The 20,789-nt window shown below is 39.4% G+C and overlaps 2 protein-coding genes across 5 annotated transcripts in view; one reads left to right on the top strand and one right to left on the bottom strand.

The window, feature by feature from the left end:
* Positions 1–15,908, bottom strand: part of LOC136872613 (uncharacterized) — a 138,376-nt gene extending 122,468 nt beyond the window's left edge. For all 4 annotated transcript variants that reach the window (XM_067146416.2, XM_067146422.2, XM_067146431.2 and 1 more), the window contains exon 1: positions 15,719–15,908. In XM_067146416.2, the coding sequence (XP_067002517.2) occupies positions 15,719–15,803 (85 nt within the window). In that variant the 5' untranslated portion in view covers positions 15,804–15,908. The remainder of the gene's footprint in view (positions 1–15,718) is intronic.
* Positions 15,909–16,127: 219 nt separating this feature from the next.
* Srp72 (signal recognition particle 72) overlaps positions 16,128–20,789 on the top strand; it is a 126,023-nt gene continuing 121,361 nt past the window's right edge. Inside the window, exons 1-4 of the mRNA XM_067146409.2 lie at positions 16,128–16,248; positions 16,407–16,524; positions 16,606–16,743; positions 16,821–16,938. Coding sequence (XP_067002510.2) covers positions 16,146–16,248; positions 16,407–16,524; positions 16,606–16,743; positions 16,821–16,938 — 477 coding nt within the window. The 5' untranslated portion in view covers positions 16,128–16,145. The remainder of the gene's footprint in view (positions 16,249–16,406; positions 16,525–16,605; positions 16,744–16,820; positions 16,939–20,789) is intronic.

Below are 20,789 nucleotides of genomic sequence, written 5' to 3'. Positions count from 1 at the left end.
TCGCTCCCACGTCGCCCGGGAATTGTTCCAGGAACATGCAGCCGAGGTCCAGCGACTGCCAAGGCCACCCAGGAACCCCGATATGAACCCTATCGAGCATATCTGGGATGTCCTGAACGCAGGCTCCGTACCATGGATCCTACACCCACGAACAGACCAGCATTGATGGCCGCTCTGCAAACGATTTGGTGTCAACTGTGTCCAGAGGACTACCAGGGACTTGTCATTCCACGGCGTCTCACTGCAGTTCGCAGGGCCAGAGGAGGCCCCACACGCTATTAGGTGACTATCCCATGACATTTGCTAAGACAGTATACAACCCTGAAAAGAGCCATTTCTTAAGAAAGCTTCTTCCTCTTCATTTTTATAAATGCTACATTCATTTTATTCCAAATTAGCAATGAAACGGGGCTTTCTCTTCTGGCTTGGAGGAAAAATTTCCGCCGCCAGTGTAGTGAATTGAGGTTTTATGACTCATCAGGTACTCCGGGGAAACAGATTAGTAAAAGGGCATAGTTTTTGCCCTGGGACTCTCCACTAATTGACCCCCCCACCCAGCCACCAAAAAAATAATCTAAGAGTATTCACAGATCACGGCTGTCTGCGGCTTGGTCATTCCAGCTCTGGAAGTTTGGACTGTTCGATCGGCAAAGTAGTACTGCAAGCTGTCCACTTCATGACCGTGTCAATGGGTACAATTAATAAATAAATTTAAAAACCACCTAATCGATACTTTATTTTTACCTTTGGCAAAATTAAAAATACATTAGCACACGCAGAACATGTTTTGACCACTTAGTGGTCATCTTCAACTGTATATAAATGATGAAGAGAATACTTTCTAACAGACTTAAAGAATATGCACTTTTCCTCAGATTTCATAGTGTTCACCAAAACAAATGCAGAGTTCCCTATCATCAGATCACAATCATCCTTTTGATTTGCTGGAGTATGATAATCTACATCAAGGAGAGAAGAGGAGCTTATAGTAACGTGTGGTTTCATGAACCTTGCCATTGTATTCTTCAATAGTTCCTCCAAAACTGACTTTAATAAGTGGATGTGCAGCATACTTGACTGAACAGCTACATTTCGATTCTCAAAGATATCGATGAAACTTGAGAGAACGGCAAAAAGATTTGGTGAAGTGTTATGATCTGATCTCTGAGCTGTGTAAAGTCTGAAATTCTCTGAACTTTTCTTCCTCTTTACACTCCTTCCCAGATAATAAAATATATCAATTATACTTTCATCTATATTTACAGGCAAGCACGCTGCACCCTTCTCTGCATCAAGATTAATTAGGAGACAAGAGCAGCCTACGATGATTGTGTTACTATTTTCCTGCTTCAAACATCCTGCCACACCATTCTTTAATCCTACCATTAATGGATCATCAGCATCAAGAGCACCTGGCTCCATGGTTAGCGTACTGGCCTTTGGTCCAGAGGGTCCCCGGTTCGAATCCCAGCCGGGTCAGGGATTTTAACATTAATTTGTTAATTCCAATGGCTCAGGGCCTGGGTGTGTGTGGCGTGTTCAGCATTAGAAATCATCCTAGGTAGGGCCCTCATCTTCACAGACATGTAGGTCACCTAATAGGCCGTCTACGAGAAAAAAGACACACACCAGGCCTCTCTGGAGGCCATACGCCAATGTCAATGTTAGGTGCAGTACCATCCCCTTCTAAATTAGGCACAGAGACTAGGCAACTCTGAATTTCATCGAGTTCAAACCTAAAAACTGTTACAATAAGATTTATTAAGTCCTTTTATTGCTACCATCAGTAGCAAAAGAAACTGCATTCACCTGCAAGTGTGATACAATTTTCACCCTTTCTTCAATGCACATTTATGTAATGACAGCCGCTGTTTTTGTTCTAGCACACCCATATCGTTTAGCAATTTCCGCATCAGGAAACATTTTGCGAAACAAAGGCCCCGCGTTGTCGGCACAATTTACAGGCAGGTTATGTTCTACGATAAATGATGTAAATAAAGCCTCGGCATTCGTCACAGGATTTATATCTTGGTTTTTACATGAAAAGTTCAGTTTCTGGTTTCTTTCTACACACTGGACACTTATGTTTTTTCGTTTGCACATGTTTGAGTAGATCGCACTTCCCACCATGCACAACTGCAAAAGCACACTTACATGTAGTACAGATTGTGATGCTGGTCTCTTCCTGGATTCACTGAAACACTAACTCTTTCCTATACGCACTTTTAAACACTGCATCATATTTATTTTTTTGACATTTTGGCCAAAACAAATATCAAGACATACAACCAAGAAGCACTACTACGTGACGTAACAAACACTTACGCAGGTCCTGCCCCGGGTAGACGTCTATGGTGTGCTACTTCTGAGGTTAGATTATTCGCTTGCGACTTCCACTTCCTATTATTAAGCTATTTGAGTATTTGACTGTATTATAGACCAAAGAGGAAAAAGAGGCTGGCCACCATGCCCCGTACTGCCGTAATTATTACAACTACTATCGACAAGCCATACTCAGCTACGTATCAATAGAACGAGGAAACGTGCGGGAGTTTAAAATAAATCATTAATCTCATTTTTGGTCCGTACTGACGACAGTGATTACATACAAATTTACAAAATATACATTTAATGTTAACCTAGTCAATAGAAATTAGGAAGATTTTCTTAATGATAATGATAATAACTACACTACAAGACCCGATAGCAAGAATACAAAGAAACATAAAATCATCGCTAAAAAATCAACTTTTTTATGACCAGGAACAACAAAGTCTCACAAACATGAATCCCAGCCTCCCTAAAGCTAGAGCCCTCCCCAAAATACATAAGAATGATATCCCAATACGTCTCATTATTAATTGACCTAATTTCTACAATAGGAACATATGTTTTATACATATCTTATTCTTCAAATCTGCTTGGTGGTGAACACGACAATAATATTGACTTTCACCAAAAGGTTAAAAGAAGAGAATCCATTTCAATTCCAGACAAATGCCAATTAAAAAAACTCTCATCAATATAAACATATATATTTTTAGACAATATTGTAAAAATGTACTACAATAGTTTTAACTTGTGTTTGTAACATTCGCATCAAACATTCTAATCATATCAAAAATAACTACACAACATCTCATTCCAATTTTATATGACCAATAACTGTAAACGTTCTTAATTGAAATTATTTGTTTTAAGGTTATTCATTGTGCTGATGATGCCCATTAAGAAGGGCGAAAAATGTTCACAACCTTTCTATCTTTTATAATTATTTAACCACAAAATGTGGTATTGTAAGTATTGACTAGGTTAACATTAAATGTATATTTTGTAAATTTGTATGTAGTTTAAAATAATACGATAATTACTGAAACTGCTCTGAAAATCGGGAGATCGGGAAGAATGATGAAAACTCAGGAGTCTCTTGCTTAAATTGGGAGAGTTGGCACGTCAGATACATTTATAGCATCTCAGCATGTAAGGCTATATACTAAAAAGCAAATATCACCACCCTGTTTTTTTTTTTAATGTCTTATCATTGCTGCCAACTTGACCAGTTACATATTGAAATCGCGACACATAACCAACAAACTAGCCTCAACATAAGTACCAACGGAGATTCTCTTACCCAAGTAAATGATCATTCAAGATATTTTTTTCTTTGTCTCTATTTTTTTGTCTGATTGGATTTTGGTACAAATCAGGTGATTATCGTCACAAATGATTTTAATTTGTCATATAAATGCGTATTTTTGCTATTTTTTTGCCATAAGGTCATATTTTGAGCTCTTTTAGTACAAAATTCATATTTCAGCAGTTTGACGACAGCTGTAGGTGTGCAAAATCATCTTCAACTCACTGAACGTGAACTAGTATTCACAAAACTGCTTCTCGGTATCACGCTGTTGATACAAGTGGAATATCCTTCGTATACAATGAAGGTCATAGACCTCAGCCTAACCAACCCGCTGTACTCGGCAACCCGGTCTCCCAAGTAGAGACAGAAATAATCCGGAAAATCCCGTCCCAGCAGTGAGCTAATTACTTCTGGTAATTGTTCACTTGTCTTTGTTCAGATATTAGAAAACCTAATTTCACTTACACAAGCATCAGTTTACAGTAAATCATATCCCAGCACACATTCCAGTATGCCTAAGGAAAAGTCTTCTACTAGTGTTAAGTTAAATTTGTTAAGGAATTTGCAGAAGAATATTTCTGTACAGACTGTTTAGTTCTATTTTGCAAGTTGTGTGAAGTGAAAGTCGTGGCTGAAAAAATTTTTAATGTGCAACAACATTGTAACACGGCAAAACACAGCAGCAATGTCAAACGACAATATGTCAATATGAAGAGGCAGCAATTGATATTCGATAAGGCCGTTACATCTTCAGCGATGAACAGATGTCCAGATTTTCCAAAGGAACTTTGAGATGATGGTGTCTGCAAACATTCCTCAAAACAAGGTGAACAATCTCCCACTTCAAGAATTTCCTGGAGAAATACACTAAAAAATCTGTTCCTACAGAATCAACACTGTGAAAAAACTATTTATCGCGTTGTTATGAAGATACTCTTAAACACGACAGTGTAGCAGACAATAACATTTGGATATCTATTGAAACGACTGACACTGCAGGGAATATAATTATTGGAACACAGTGCTGATCACCCTGGGGATATTTTTCTACTAACCTCAGAAGTTTTAGAGAGAGCAAATTATTCAACAATTGTAATTCTTTTTGATAATGCACTAAAAATTTTGTGGAAGGATTAAATTAAGCGGGAAAACCTTCTCTTTGTTACTGATGCTGCTCCGTACATGGTGAAAGCTTCAACTATAATAACTATAAATCACTACCTTCTATGTTAACAGGGGAAAAAAGTGTAAGGATGTACCCTTAGTGTATAAGCTTACATGGCTATAACCACAGAAGGAAAGGAGAAACTTGACAAATCCTTACTTTGAGTAATATATGCCAGTTGTCTCCTTTATATAATGGAAAACCCTTACTGGAGACCACATTATTATGCCCATCCTACGAATTGCCTTCTCATTACTGTCTGTCTAATAGATTGTTAGATAAAGAATATGACAGAGTCCAAGGAAAAGTTACAAGATAATCTATAAAGCAGAATCACTAACAATAATGAACTCTTGGATGGACATCAACAGAAATCCTTGTATCAATATTATTGTGCAACTCTCCAACCTGCATTCATAAAAGCAAGAGGCAAAAACCTCGCATAACACTGGAGAATACACTGCCGAGATTCCAGGCACTGAAATTAAGAAAATAGGGCCTTCCGAAGTTCAAGCACTAATAACAGACAACACCTCTAACATGAAGCTTGCGTGAAAACTTTTGAAGGTTAAAGTCTAGAACGTGGTCCTTGCGAAAGATTTTTCAAATACAGAATCATACAGAATCTCACCGACTCCTGCAAGAACGTCAATTTCTTTTCTAATCATCGTATGCCCAATCAGTACTAAAAATGCAGAAAAACACAATGGAGGTGGGGAGGGGAGTGGCATCCTCACAGAAACAAGATGGGGCTCCATTTGTAAGGGCTCAGATAGCCTATTAAATTCTGAAAGCAGTATTCAAGCTACATCCCTATAAAAAGAGTTATCTCACCGAGCAAGTTGGCCATGCAGTTAGGATCGCGTAGCTGTGAGCTTGCAGTTGGGAGATACTGGGCTCAAATCCTGCCGCCGGCAGCCCAGAAGATTGTTTTCTGTAGTTTCCCCATTTTCATATCAGGCAAATGGTGGGGCTGAATATTAATTAAGGACATGGCAACTTCCCTCCCAATCCTAGCAGTTTCGCATTCATCTTCAATGTGTTAGGGAGACAGACTATTAGCAAACAAGGGAGTTCTCCCATTCTGCCATGAGATTGGAAAAAGCAGAGGCCTATCTTAGATGATGAAGTTTGGGAAAAGATGAAACAAGGTGCTATGACCTATTTCTGAGTCAGCTCCAAGATTGGAGGGGAACAACCATGCCATTTGCAAAGGTGCCAAACATTCTCCACTCCTTGGGAAACCAAACAAACTCAAAGGATTGGTCTTCCGTAACGAATAATGAAAACTACAAGGAAAACATCAGGTGAAAAGACGTGGGAGCTTTGGACACTATCATGGAGATTGCCCATAAAATTCCAAGTGTCAATGAAGTGATGGTGCCAATTGACATAGCTGAGTACAGCAGCAAAGGAATATAATGAACCACAATTTACTGTGGAGAGCTGCAGAAAATATGTCCCCAAAAACTTAGTGGAAACATTATTGCAACAAATGACTATTATACACAACTGTTGTAGGAATTCTCAGTATTGCAGCAACTGCACCTGCTTGTGGACAAAGTTGGAAAGCATTCAGACTCAGAACAGTGAAATTTTGTTTTTGCAGCTCAAAATCTCACTTTTGCAGAAACAAATAGAAACCCCAGGTCGTTCAATTTCAATTAATGTTTGCAAACTCAGCCAGCAAGATTCCTTTCTGCATCTCTTAGTTCTGGAAGTGACAATGATCATGATTTTGAGTCTTGACAAATGTGCTGCAGTAGGTAGATATCTAACTTTTCATACATTAGCCCTATTTCCCACAATTACTGTGGTGGATAACAAAATAATATAACAATTTAAGAAAAGGTATGAATATAGGCTATTTATTTAGCGTATGGCTTTACAGATATAATAAATACATACTGTACATGCCAACTGATGTAAGAAAAACTGTATCTTTATATCAAGAGGTGTGTAAGAAACAATGTTTAAATGTTGCCACTGATGCTTTCACACCCGTAGTTATAGTAGGCTGTATAGGCTTTTGGGCTTATGCCGTATCAAGAAAATAAGGTGAAATCCTTTACGTTTTGCAGAGAACTGTGCTCTGCGGCATCAGAAGAAAATCTTGACTGCCCTTGAGAAAGGCTTCTTAAAAAATGAATTTTTAAATTTAGACGTTATAATAGAAGCGGAAATGGTACGTTCATTCGCCACCAGATGGCTCCCCGGACGTGGAACAGCTCTAGCGTTCGAAGCGGAAGCTGACCGAACCATCAGAATCAGTCTAAGAGGTTCACATAACATGTGTACGTAACCATATGACGTTGACACAAGCCTGGAATGAAACATCTGGCGATGAGGAACGTATGAATTTGGAAAACACCGAGACAAAATAACAATAGTGAAGGGACAGGGAAGGGAACTACCTACGTAAATTCATGATGGCTGGCAACCAGGTATTACTTAATTGATAGCCAGTGTCCCTGTTGAAATTGTTAGGATTTCTACATATTTCCACAGCTTCCCGTACAATCTTGGACCTGTAGTGTCTAGTGTGGGTAAGAGCTTGAACATCTTGGAACACGACATCATGACCCAACGATAGAGCATTCTCAGCTATTGCCGATTTGTCTGGCTGGTTGAGACGAATATTACGTTCATGTTCCTTGATACGGGTACCAATGGACCGGCACGATTGGCCGATGTATACTTTACCGCAAGTACCGGGAATTTTGTATACCCCAGGATGTAGAAGTGGGGAGAATATGTCTTTGGTTTTACTCAGACTGTGAGCAATTTTAGTGGCGGTGCTTAACACTGTTTTTATATTGTGTTTGCGGAGGACCTTGGCAATTCGATCTGTGGAGTTGTGAATGTAAGGCAAGTAGGCAATTTCCTTCACTTCTTCCTTCTGTGAGCTTTACTTGGTCCTTTGTCTGGGATGCAGGGCTCTATGAATCAGCAAATTGCTGTAACCATTACCCTTGAACGAGACTTTAAGCGTGCCCATCTCCATCTGGATATCTGATGTTTAAATGTGCTTCTTAAGTGGTCATGACATTTCTTGGCCTGGCAAAATACGAGTGATTAATATTTTCCAATAAAGTTATGAAAATTGAACACAATTAAGAATAGTTGTAAATTGAAAAAACATTGTACATACATACATACATACATACATACATACATACATACATTATCATTAGGCTATAGACTGTTATGCCTTTCAGCGTTCAGTCTGCAAGCCTCTGAGAATTTACTAAACATCGCCACAATACTCGATTTGCAACTAGTGTTGTGGCCTCATTTAGTTCTATACCTCTTATCTTTAAATCGTCAGAAACCGAGTCTAACCATCGTCGTCTTGGTCTCCCTCTACTTCTCTTACCCTCCATAACAGAGTCCATTATTCTCCTAGGTAACCTATCCTCCTCCATTCTACTCATATGACCCCACCACCGAAGCCGGTTTATGCGTACAGCTTCATCCATCGAGTTCATTCCTAAATTAGCCTTTATCTCCTCAATCCGAGTACCATCCAGCCATTGTTCCCACCTGTTTGTACCAGCAATCATTCTTGCTACTTTCATGTCTGTTACTTCTAACTTATGAATAAGATATCCTCAGTCCACCCAGCTTTCGCTCCGGTAAAGCAAAGTTGGTCTGAAAACAGACCGATGTAAAGATAGTTTCGTCTGGGAGCTGACTTCCTTCTTACAGAATACTGCTGATCGCAACTGTGAGCTCACTGCATTAGCTTTACTACATCTTGATTCAATCTCATTTACTATATTACCATCCTGGGAGAACACACAACCTAAATACTTGAAATAATCGACCTGTTCTAGCTTTGTATCACCAATCTGACATTCAATTCTGTCGAATTTCTTACCTACTGACATCAATTTAGTCTTCGAGAGGCTAATTTTCATACCATACTCTTGCACCTATTTTCAAGTTCCAAGATATTAGACTGCAGGCTTTCGGCACAGTCTGCCATTAAGACCAAGTCGTCAGCCTCCCTGCCATTTTATACCTTTCAGCAGATGATCCATGTAAACTACGAACAGCAAAGGTGAAAGATTGCAGCCTTGTCTAACCCCTGTAAGTACCCTGAACCCAGAACTCATTCTACCATCAATTCTCACTGAAGCCCAATTGTCAACATAAATGCCTTTGATTGATTTTAATAATCTACCTTTAATTCCATAGTCCCCCAGTATGGCGAACATCTTTTCCCTCGCTACCCTGCCATATGCTTTCTCTAGACCTACGAAACAAACACAACTGCCTATTCCTCTCGTAGCATTTTTCAATTACCTGGTGCATACTGAAAATCTGACCCTGACAGCCTCTCTGTGGTCTGAAACCACACTGGTTTTCATCCAACTTCCTCTCAACGACTGATCGCACCCTCCCTTCCAAGATGCCAGTGAATACTTTGCCTGGTATACTAATCAATGAGATACCTTGATAGCTGTTGCAATCCTTCCTGTTCCCTTGCTTATAGATAGGTGCAATTACTGCTTTTGTCCAATCTGAACGTACCTTACCAACACTCCACGCTAATTTTACTACTCTGTGAAACCATTTCATCCCTGCCTTCCCACTATACTTCACCCTTTCAGGTCTAATTTCATCTATTCCTGCTGCCTTATGACATGGAGTTTATTTACCATCCTTTCCACTTCCTCAAGCATAATTTCACCAACATCATTTTCCTCCTCCCCATGAGCTTGACTGTTTGCAACACCACCATGATGATTTCCTTTTACATTGAGAAGATGTTCAAAATATTCCCTCCACCTCTCCAGTGATTTCCTAGGATCTATTATGAGTTCACCTGAATTACTCAAAACACTGTTCATTTCCTTTTTCCCCTCCCTTACTAAGATTCTTTATTACTGTCCAGAAAGGTTTCCCTGCTGCTTGCCCTAGCCTTTCCAGGTTATTACCAAAATCTTCCCACGACTTATTTTTGGATTCAACAACTATTTGTTTCGCTCTGTTTCTTTCATCTACGTACAAACCCCTGTCTGCCTCGGCCCCTGTTTGGAGCCATTTCTGATAAGCCTTCTTTTTAAGTTTACAGGCTGCTCTCACTTCATCATTCCACCAAGATGTTCGCCTTTTGCCATCTTTACACAGAGTTGTTCCTAGGCATTCCCTTGCTGTTTCTACTACAGCATCCCTGTATGCCACACATTCACTTTCTATATCCTGAACCTGCTTACTGTCTACTGTTCGAAACTTCTCACTAATCATATCCATGTACTTCTGTCTAATTTCCTCGTCCTGGAGATTTTCTACCCTTATTCGTTTGCAGACGGATTTCACTTTCTCTACCCTAAGCCTGGAGATACTTAGTTCACTACAAATCAGATAGTGGTCTGTATCATCGAAAAATCCGCAAAAAACTCGTACATTCCTAACAGATTTCCTGAATTTGAAGTCGGTTAAGATATAGTCTATTATGGATCTGGTACCCCTAGCCTCCCATGTGTAGCGGTGAATAGCCTTATGCTTGAAGAATGTATTCGTAACAGCTAAACCCATACTAGCACAGAAGTCCAGCAAACGCTTCCCATTCCCATTAGCTTCCATATCTTCCCCACATTTACCAATCACCCTTTCGTATCCTTCAATTCTATTCCCAACTCTCGCATTGAAATCGCCCATTAGCACTATTCTATCCTTGCTGTTTACCCTGACCACGGTGTCACTCAATGCTTCATAAAACTTGTCAACTTCATCCTCATCTGTGCCCTCACATGGTGAATACACGGACACAATTCTTGTCCTAATTCCTCCAACTGACAAATCTACCCATATCATTCGCTCATTTACGTGCCTAACAGAAACTATGTTGCGTGCAATGGTATTCCTGATAAAGAGCCCTACCCCAGACTCTGCCCTTCCCTTTCTAACACCCGTCAAGTACACTTTATAATCTCCTATCTCTTCCTCATCTCCCCTTACCCGAATATCACTTACTCCTAGCACATCCAGATGCATTCTCTTTGCTGACTCAGCCAGTTCTACCTTCTTTCTTCCATAAGCCCCATTAATATTGATAGCTCCCCATCGAATTCCATTTCGTTCGCGAAGTTGTTTCCAAGGAGTCCCTCGCCTGTCAAATGGGAGTGGGATTCCATTACTCTCATAGGTCCGAGGCTTGCTTAAAGTGTTCTGAGCTCGGCAAATTCATGAAGCAGGATGCTGCCCTACTTGCACATAGTCCAAGCGAGGATCTCTCCTCTAACGGGTTATGGACCACCGGTGAATTGTATAGTCCTAGCCACCTGAGCACAAGGAGGACCACGACTCAGAATATGTCCGAGATGCCCACTCCCATTCCATAGCAACTGGTATCCCTACTCTCAGGACCACTTACTAGGCCACTCAGCCGTTGCCCATGGTTCACGAACTAGGACGTGACTACAGTAACCCACAAACATGAACCATTGTAAATAACAAAAAAATCAATGGTGGAAATTGTTATGCACAAGTGGCCTTGGCTCTGTTTTACAGTCAGTTGCCCTTTATGACACCATCCCTATGTGGAGGGATATATTCAGTATTGCTCGTTTCTGTGGCAGTTGGTAGTACAGAGATGTGTATGCAATGAGATGTGTATAGGGATAAACACAAACACCCAGGCCTCGAGTCAGAGTTGTCAAAACCAAAAAGAAACTAAGAAATGCAGTCACACAATGAATGAAGTTCTCAATACTTGCAATATTTACCCATGGGTGAGAGAATATTCTTTTCAAGTCATATCAGTTTATCACACCTGCATCAACAATGAATGAAGTTAGAAGAGGATACAACATGGGAAATTTTTTCTACCGCCCTATGTGCCTTAACTGATCTGAGTCATTAACATCTTGATTTGTGTGAAAAATCAACAGTGGACTCCTGTTATTAGGGCCACACTGTTCATTAGCTCTTTCTCTGCTCTCACAAGATCGGGTGTGTGGCTTCCTTTGAAATCTTGAGAAGCTGCTACACAACTAAGCATATTTTAACTGCAGTTCAGTTCAGAAGACAGTCGCAACCTCAATTTTCAATTTGTTAACAAGCTCTGGTCTGGATTTAACTGAACTATTTGGTCAAAGATACGATGGTTGTGCTACAATGGCAGAACGTGGAAGTGGTGTTGCTAAAATTAATACAAGATAGGTACCAAAAGGCTATTTTCTGTCACTATGCTAGTCAAACTTAACCTGATGACAAACGACCTCAATGAACTCTGTTGTGAAGAATGCAGCAGGTACCATGAAGGAAATAATTAACTTTTTTCTTTCTTTTTTTTCTCGTGAAAGGCAACCCCGAAGGAAGCAGATCTGCTACTTGCCTCTTTTCTGTGAAAGAAGATAATCCTCAAAGAACGAAAGCATCTGGCTCTTTTCAGAAAAATTTTCCAGTATCACGAAGGCTCTCGAAAATAAGACTCAACAACGTGCACATAACCTTCACTGTTCAGCATCGAACTCTGACTGTTGTTGCAATTCACCTAATGGCAAAATACAGTGGCATTTTAGACCCGTAACAAACTCCCTTCAAGCAGAAGGACCGGAACTCTTCAAAGTTAGAGAACATATCTTGTTGCTTATGGACCTTTTAAAAATTGAAGCAATGATCAGATGCAATTACCTAGTTTCAAAGAATAATGGTAGATGTTGAGGACACAGCTCCTAATACTGGATATAAAATAACGCTCCCATGCCTCGCTGCCAAGCAGTATCACAGAGCAAACCACAGTGAGGACTTTGTAGAACCTGTTATGATTCTGTAATAGTGTGCGAATGTGAATCAGTTAATTGAAATGAAAACATATGAGTTTCTGCTTTCACGAATTATATATTGTATGATATCCTATCTCATGTTAGTTTAGCGTGTAACCTATATCAAGATATTGAGACTATTTGCACAAAAACTCATTTTCAGATGTTTTGTGCTTGGACTGCAAAATATTATTCAACAGGTTGTAAGTTTGCATTAGAAGAAACTCATCAATATCTACTTATGCAAGAAATAGTAAATATAAATTTACATTAACATGCAAAGACCAAGATGTTTGGTTACGAGACCAAGTCAAGGTAGAATATTTCAATGTTATGATAAATGATATTCAATCAAATTTAAAAACTATATTTCAAACATTGTTAGTCTGGGGAGAAAAGGAAGAGGATATCCAGGAACAGTTAGATGCTTGGGTAGATGAGGTGAAACAATATGGAATGAAATTTAATGCCCAAAAGAGCGAGATAGTGATCACAACTAGGAAGGAGAGACCTATGAGAGGGATAATGCTTGGAGGGGAACAGCTTAGGAAGGTAGAGAGTTTCAAGTACCGGTACTTAGGAAGTATCATAGAGGAAAGTGGAAGAAATTATAAGGAAAGAATCAAGCGTGGAAGACAAGCAGGAGCATTCCTGAAAAGTGTCAGAAGCCTAGTTTGGAGCAAGGATGTCCCTCAGAGAAGCAAAAGAGTGATATACAGGATGTACTATATACCTATTCTGACGTGTGCAGCCGAGGACTTGGGTAATGAGACAGAGAGCCATGAATAGAATACAGGCAAGTGAAATGAAATTTCTGAGAAGCAGGTTAGGAGTGACAAGATGGGATAAGATGAGAAATGAGAAGGTTCAAGATATAGTAAAAGAAGAGCCACTACAGAATAGGATAGAGGCATCTAGACTTAGATGGTATAGACACATGAAGAGAATGACAGGAAAAGGATACCGAGGAGGATGCACGAAATGGAGATAACAGGTAAACAGCCAAGAGGAAGACGAAGAGACAGGTGGATAAAATGAGTGGAAGAGTCTGTACTGAGAAGAGGAGAGGACTGGGCAAGAGTGACTAGGGCGAAGTAGTGGGAAGACAAGATGGAGTGGCTTATGTTCCAAGCAGACCCGGCCAACAGCTGGAAACTGCAGATGATGATTTCTAACATTTGCCTAGTACTTTGCCACCTTTGGGTTTATGTATGACTTGTCATATCTGAAAATAATGCCTACAGACACTTTTTAAACAGTCCAGATTTGATAAATGATGTGTTTGATGGTGAAAATTGTGATGATATTAACTATCTGAGGAATTACAAGCACTTGTGATCGTAATCCCTTCACACATATGCAGCATTTAACTACACATAAGAGAAAAAAGCTTTGTGAAGTATTTGTACTCTGCTGAGAATTAGTTTTACTATTCTTGTAGCCTAACCACTGCGCCTGCTGAAAGTAGTTTCTCCAGACAGAATTTAATAAAGACCTAACTTACCTTTGAATGACCGTGATACAGTTTTACCACATACTGCTGACTAAATTCAAGCTGTATTATTCATAATTTCTCATATGAACTGCCGCTGAGGGATGATTGTTACCCATATTATCTTAAACTTTTGTTATTATTTCTATTATTTCTCTTCACATTTTCTTATAGATAATTTCAAGTAAAATTATTTATTTTTTCCTCTTTCTTTTCTACAATTTCAAGTCAATTTTTCTTTCACTCATTACTTCACTTAAAATTCCCTCTAAAGAAAATCAACATAAATTAAATACTGGTAATTATTTATATTCTACATTAAATTCCAAATATTGCACAACTGGGTAAGGAGCGCAAGTTGTGCACTGATACCAGTGGACTAAAGATGACCTCCCCATGGATATCACAAAGAACAATTGTTGGGACTTACAGTACTGTCCATGAAGAATATCACCTCATTTCTAGATTATTCCGAAGTTACAAGTGTATTCAGTTCCAAGAAAAGCAGAGAAAGGTATGTTTAGGGTGAGTGAAGTAACTATGAAACATACAGTATTTAAAATTAACTTTAAGTTATTTTGTTTTACTAAGTAATGTTACTGTTTTTGCATCTCACTAACGACTTCCGAAAGTTTTCTGACACGCCGAGTTGCCGGAATTTTGTCCCGCAGTTCTTTTACATGTCAGTAAATCTACAGACAAGAGGCTGGCGTATCTGAGCACATTCAAACACCATGGAACTGAACCAGGATGAAATCTGTCAAGTTGGGGTGAGAAGGTCACCGCCTCAAGTCTGAGCCACTCAGCTCAGCTATTAATGCTGCTATTTCAGTTATTCTTATTAATATTCACTTGTGTTTAATTATAGTGCTACTGACGACAAATAAAAGGCAGGCTTATACCTATATAGATGAAATGGTAGGGGGCCCAAAATTGTTACAGCTCCGTGTAGTGTCTCTGTTAGCCAAGAATGGTTAAACTGCTCCACCCGGCCGGAATCGAAACCGGGACCCCTCTGAACCGAAGGTAACAACGCTGACCATTTAAGCCAAGGAGGCGGACATAAATTATAAAATAAAAAATGAATAAAAATTATCTACGATAAATGTAGGCTAAATGCAAAGTAGGTTTCAGAAAATTTTTCCAAGTGTTACTCATCTTTTTTATTCGTCTATTTTAGTTATGGATTCCGAGGGAAGCAAGTTTGTCAAGATGTACGTGCGTATTAATTTACCGTCATTTACCATAGGATATATGCCGAGAGGAGGAGTTATGGGAGGTTAAAGGTGATTACGAATCTGTTCAGGCATGTGTATTAATTAACAACTTTTCTCTCGACAAAAGAAGGGTAGCCTTCGTTCAAGAGTGCGGGTTTGTAAATTTAAAAATTGCCGTTGGTCTAGAGGACCCAACGTTAGTTTTCCTGTCGAACAACCCATTTTTCACTCCTTAGTTTCCAGTTTATTCTTTACATAAAGTACATTCAACATCGGATTAATCCATGTTCTATAGAGTATAGATGTATGTTTGGTTTGACCAGCTAGTATTATTGAAGTTAAAACAAACTAATATGCACTACTTTCTTCGGATGTGGCTGACTATAGAAGATCGTGTGTTAAAATCTACTATAGTAAAGAAAACCTTACCCAGAAACGTCCCGGAAGACGACACTGGCTTTTGTAATTTCACCGCCTCCTGTTGAGAGCCAAATATATTGAATATTGACTCCATATTCGTAAAGAAAGAGAATAATCTGTCGACTGCAATTCGAGAATAATTCGCAAGCTTTCCAAGCGATGAATGATTTCCACTACAACTCAACAAAGATCGACAGTGGACAGAACCAACGAAAAGCTTCTGTAAATACTTTTTTAAATGACCCAGCACACCACGTGGTACATGCGCAATAAAAATGTTGACCAATCGCTCTCATACAAGGAAGCCCTAGATTAATCATAAAATGTCAAGGAAGAAAGAGCACGGCCGAGGGGTAACTTCAAAACACAGCCGTCTCGATCGAGACGGCGGTGCTTCAAAATTACCTACAGATAGCGCTCTTATTAGTTTGCCATCATGGCTGCTACTAGAGAAACGAATGCGAGTGTACTGTACGCTGAATTAAATCGATTTGGGCAGAACGGCGAATTCGAAAGGGCCCTTAAAACAGCAAATAAATGTAAACCTAATAAACATCTTCTTGATCGTAATTTTCATAGCATATGCCTATGCAAATTCAAAAATGTTGTTGCCAATATGTCTTGCATGTGCCCTCGTGTTTATTTATGTTCCTGCTGTGGGTACTGTCAATGGAAATAATTTAATTTTGTGTTTCAGTACTCCAAATTGCTCCTAATGAGGAAAAGGCATTTCATTGCAGAATCGTTTGCCTTATTCAGTTGTCAAGATTCCAAGATGCATTGAAAGCAATCGCTAAAGAACCTAAATTGTCCTCGTAAGTAATGAGCATGTATAGTACCTCAGTTAACGAATTAATTTTGTCCCTGTGTTTACACATGGTCTTTCAAAATTTCAGTAACTTAGCATTTGAAAAGGCATATTGTCAATATCGTCTCAATCAACCGCAAGAAGCATTAAAGACTGTCAATTCTGCCTCGAATTTGACAGCGAAACTGAAAGAGTTGAAGGCACAGATTCTCTATCGACTAGAAAAGTAAGTGCTCCTATTATTACAGTTTCTGTTGAGGTTATTTTAATTTTTGAAGTACAGGAAGTACATTTGTGTTTCAGGTACGAAGAGTGCTTTGACGTTTATCGTGATATTGTAAAGAACAGTAATGATGATTACGAAGATGAACGGGAAACTAACTTGTCAGCAGTTATTGCCAATCTCTACATTGAGGGATCTGTAAGTTATTACCCCTTGTCGAATGATATTATATTACCATTTATGCCATTAGAGAGCCCTCCCCCATGAATTATTACTATTACTGCAAAAAAATGTATTTTCCTTTATGCAGTTGTACCTTTATCTGGTGCAGTCTTCTTGCAGGAGGTTAGCAGCCTAATGGAGTAAGTTTTCCTAATTTGTGTTTCTTGTATCAGAGTTGCCATGTCGTGGACATCGGAGGTTCCACAACCAAGATATAGCAGTTGTATAGTACACCTTTTTAGGTGATCAAATCTTGTACCACATTGCTACTGTTAATGGAGAATTGAATGTGTCAAAGCCATGATTGAATCTTGTACAACATTACTGCCATTTTGGGAAAATTGAGTGCAACAAAGCTACATTAATTTTTCTGACCTTAAATGCCACCCAGGGCTCATTTCCGATAGCTCAACATATCTTGTAAAACACTCTGTGTAAAGGACAGTTAGTTACACTTTACTAGCTGGTTCATATTTTTAGGAAGATGAAAATTGTGTGAAAAAGATGTGAAACAGTACCTAAAGTAGACGTGAGAAGAATTCCTTCCTTCATGCTTGCCAGGGACCACCAACCTGTCTGTAGAAGTTTTCTTTTGTAGGAAAATTAAAACCGACACTGTGTCAGTCTCTGAAATGCAGCATTTCCTATGATCCTATTGGCAGTTGGGCAGTTCCTGTTGTCTCTGATAGAGCTTGCATCATTAAGTCCATTGCTGCCACACTTCTTGAAAGTGACATTATATTGTGTGTCGGATGTTATTGCAGTATCCGCGACGTAACTACCTGATGGTCTTGTAACTAGCCAATACTATCACAGGGAATACTAGAGGACTGTGGGCCACTTTATGGCTCTAACCTGGGAGCTAACGCTCCCAGACCCCTCTAGCTTTCCCCCAAGTACTATGGTCATGTATTTAACCTGACCTAAGTTCATAATCTCCCTGTGAGTTGGGGCAGTAGGATACATTTACGGTATCCCCTGCCGGTCTTAAGAGGCAATTGAAAAGAAGACCAGGCACTCTGAATTTCCAAGCGTGGGTTGGGGACCACAGCTCCTCTATCTTGCATTGCTTCTACCTGTGTCAGGTGGTGATTGCTGGGCTGAGTGGCTCAGACGGTTGAGGCGCTGGCCTTCTAACCCCAACTTGGTAGGTTCGATCCTGGCTCAGTCCGGTGGTATTTGAAGGTGCTCAAATAAGTCAGCCTTGTGTCGGTAGATTTAGTGGCACGTAAAAGAACTCCTGCGAGACTAAATTCCAGCACCTCACAGTCTCCCAAAGCTGTAAAAGTAGTTAGTGGGACGTTAAGCCAATAATATTATTCATTGTTATCAGGTGGTGATTATTGTTTTAAGAGGAAGTACAACTGGGCAACCAACCTCTATTAACAGGATTTTGTAAAAATACAAGCCGAGTTGGTCATTCGGTTAGGGACACGCAGCTGTGAGCTTGTATCCAGGGGATGTTGGATTCGAATCTCACTGTCGGCAGCCCTGAAAGTTATAATCCCAGGTTTCTGATTTTTACACCAGGCCAATGCCATTACTTTCCCATCTTTCAGTCAACAAAAAACTTCGATGTTTTAGTGCAACGTTAAACCAGTAGAAAAATATTCTCTAAAACCGTCTAAGAAATATGAGACAAAGACAGTTTGTTTGTTTACTTTAGAAATTTGGTAATGTATTATTGTAAATCGTGTTGGCTACTGAGTGAATGATTCAAAGCAGTATATCAATTCATTCAGCTGTCCGCGTGAATTGAATCACCAAATGCTGAGCTCATGGCACACGAGTCAGCTGTGACAGTGCTTAGTGATGCATTGCGGATTAGTGAGAGAAAACACGTGCACATACACATGCAGTTCATTATCGGAACACTGAACATTATCAACAAAGATGAGAAGATCCACCTATTCAATACTATATTTATTTTTTCTGTAACATACATTTATTTATGTATATTTCTACATCTCTTTGACTCACTGAAGCAGCAACCAATGCTTTGAACCCACTGTCATCGCAACAGTGCATCTAGCAAGTCGCCACACTGTGCTGATCGGTGCTATTGTACCCCACAAAACAACACATGACAAATACCAGAGCTACTAATGGTAGGATCTTCTCCTGATTGCTATTGCTATTACTATCAACAAGGATGAGAAGGTCCACCTAATCAATACTTTATATAATATGTTAATATTTTATATTACATCGGGACTAGTTTTGATCCTTGTATTGGGTCATCTTCAGTCTTAAATTATAAATGGAAAAGAACATTAAGTGTAACTTGTAAACACCAACACCTAATATAACATTATTGGCATGTCTTGATGCACTGATGAAATATGTTGTGGTTACACTTGAGTCCAGTAAAACTGATGTCTTTTGCACATACATCTAACACTTTTATGTCACTTCTTTGCTTAAGATAATATAGTATTGAATAGGTGGACCTTCTCATCCTTGTTAATAGTGATAAATCATCAATAGGACCAAAATTCAATTCATATGATTTACACTGGACATTGGCAGGCAGCGGAATGTCCGCTGTAAGCAAGACATAAAGAGCCATGGCTTGCTGTAAGAATCGTATTCTTGTGGCTTTATTACAGACTGTCGCTTTCAGCTCGTTTGAAAATAATATATTCACTTGCATTTCCACTAACAGGGTGGTTTGAATAAAACTGTAGTTAGATTCTTTTGCAGTGTTATAAAAGTAGATAGTAAGTAGACAGGCTGATTACAGGTTCTTCTATTCATTACCCCCTCAAGCCGGGAAAAAAATTCTCTCGCCAGAGGCAGTAATTTAATTGGCCAAGCAGCAGCTATGTTACAGTACGTATACGTATATCTCAACACGTTTCCACATAAATAACCCAAATTTTGAGGAGATACACACCACAACAAGACACTTTGTTACCAAAAAAAAAATTTAACTCACCTAAAAGTTGGCTTCAGTGTGATAAACTTAACACCCATCTACTCAGAGCCCAACGCTGCATTCCTTGCACCAGAATGGTGTTTCCTTCTGTTTTTTGCATACGCACCACACACCTTTTGTAAAGTTTACCTTTCTTCTCTGTGGGAGGGAGCCTTTCAATGAAATGTCGAGCAGTAAGTCTCTATGGATGAGGTGTTTTGGAAGGTCTATCACGTTTATGGAAGTCTGCAGTCTTTCCATGGATCTCAGTGACTTCCTGCACTAACTGAATTCTGTAATCGAGGTGACTTTTTTTTTACATTCCGGGATGGAATTGTGAAATGTTGTGTTCAATAATCGTCTGAAAAGTTTTATGTACCATTTTATTCAATGCTTCCTCTCTATGAGGTAGGGCTGCAGTTTCTTATCTTTGAGATCAACATCCCCCATAAACTTATTATATTCTGTGATGCCAGTGGGTTTCTCCATTTCCTTGCCCTGTTTCTCTGAGGTTTTCATCGAGGCATCGTGAAATGTGGAAATGAAAGAAACCTGTTTCTTGTCAAGCCATTTCAGAACCATTTCACCCTGTGAATGATATGCTACAAGTTCACCTTGAATTTGTGTTTTTTTATTTCTTTGGAACATCTTTCCTGTTGAGCCTAAGGGTACCAGCTGCATTGACACTATTCCCCTTCAATATAAGACACAAATCTGGAGAATTATAGTAATTGTCCATCCAGAGAGTGTGTCCAATACCAAAGAGAGGTTTTAGCATTTTTACTACTGGTTGTGTTGTCTTCTATGTTTCACTGTACAGTAAATCAGTTTGTATATCAGTTGTGACACCTGTGTATATAATGAATTGCCAGAAGTACTCCGTGGACGATTCACAGACCTCATAGGACTT

The sequence above is a fragment of the Anabrus simplex genome, chromosome 1 (assembly GCF_040414725.1).
Source record: "Anabrus simplex isolate iqAnaSimp1 chromosome 1, ASM4041472v1, whole genome shotgun sequence".
Taxonomy (NCBI): Eukaryota; Metazoa; Arthropoda; class Insecta; order Orthoptera; family Tettigoniidae; genus Anabrus; species Anabrus simplex.
This window is presented reverse-complemented; position numbering and strand designations above follow the sequence as displayed.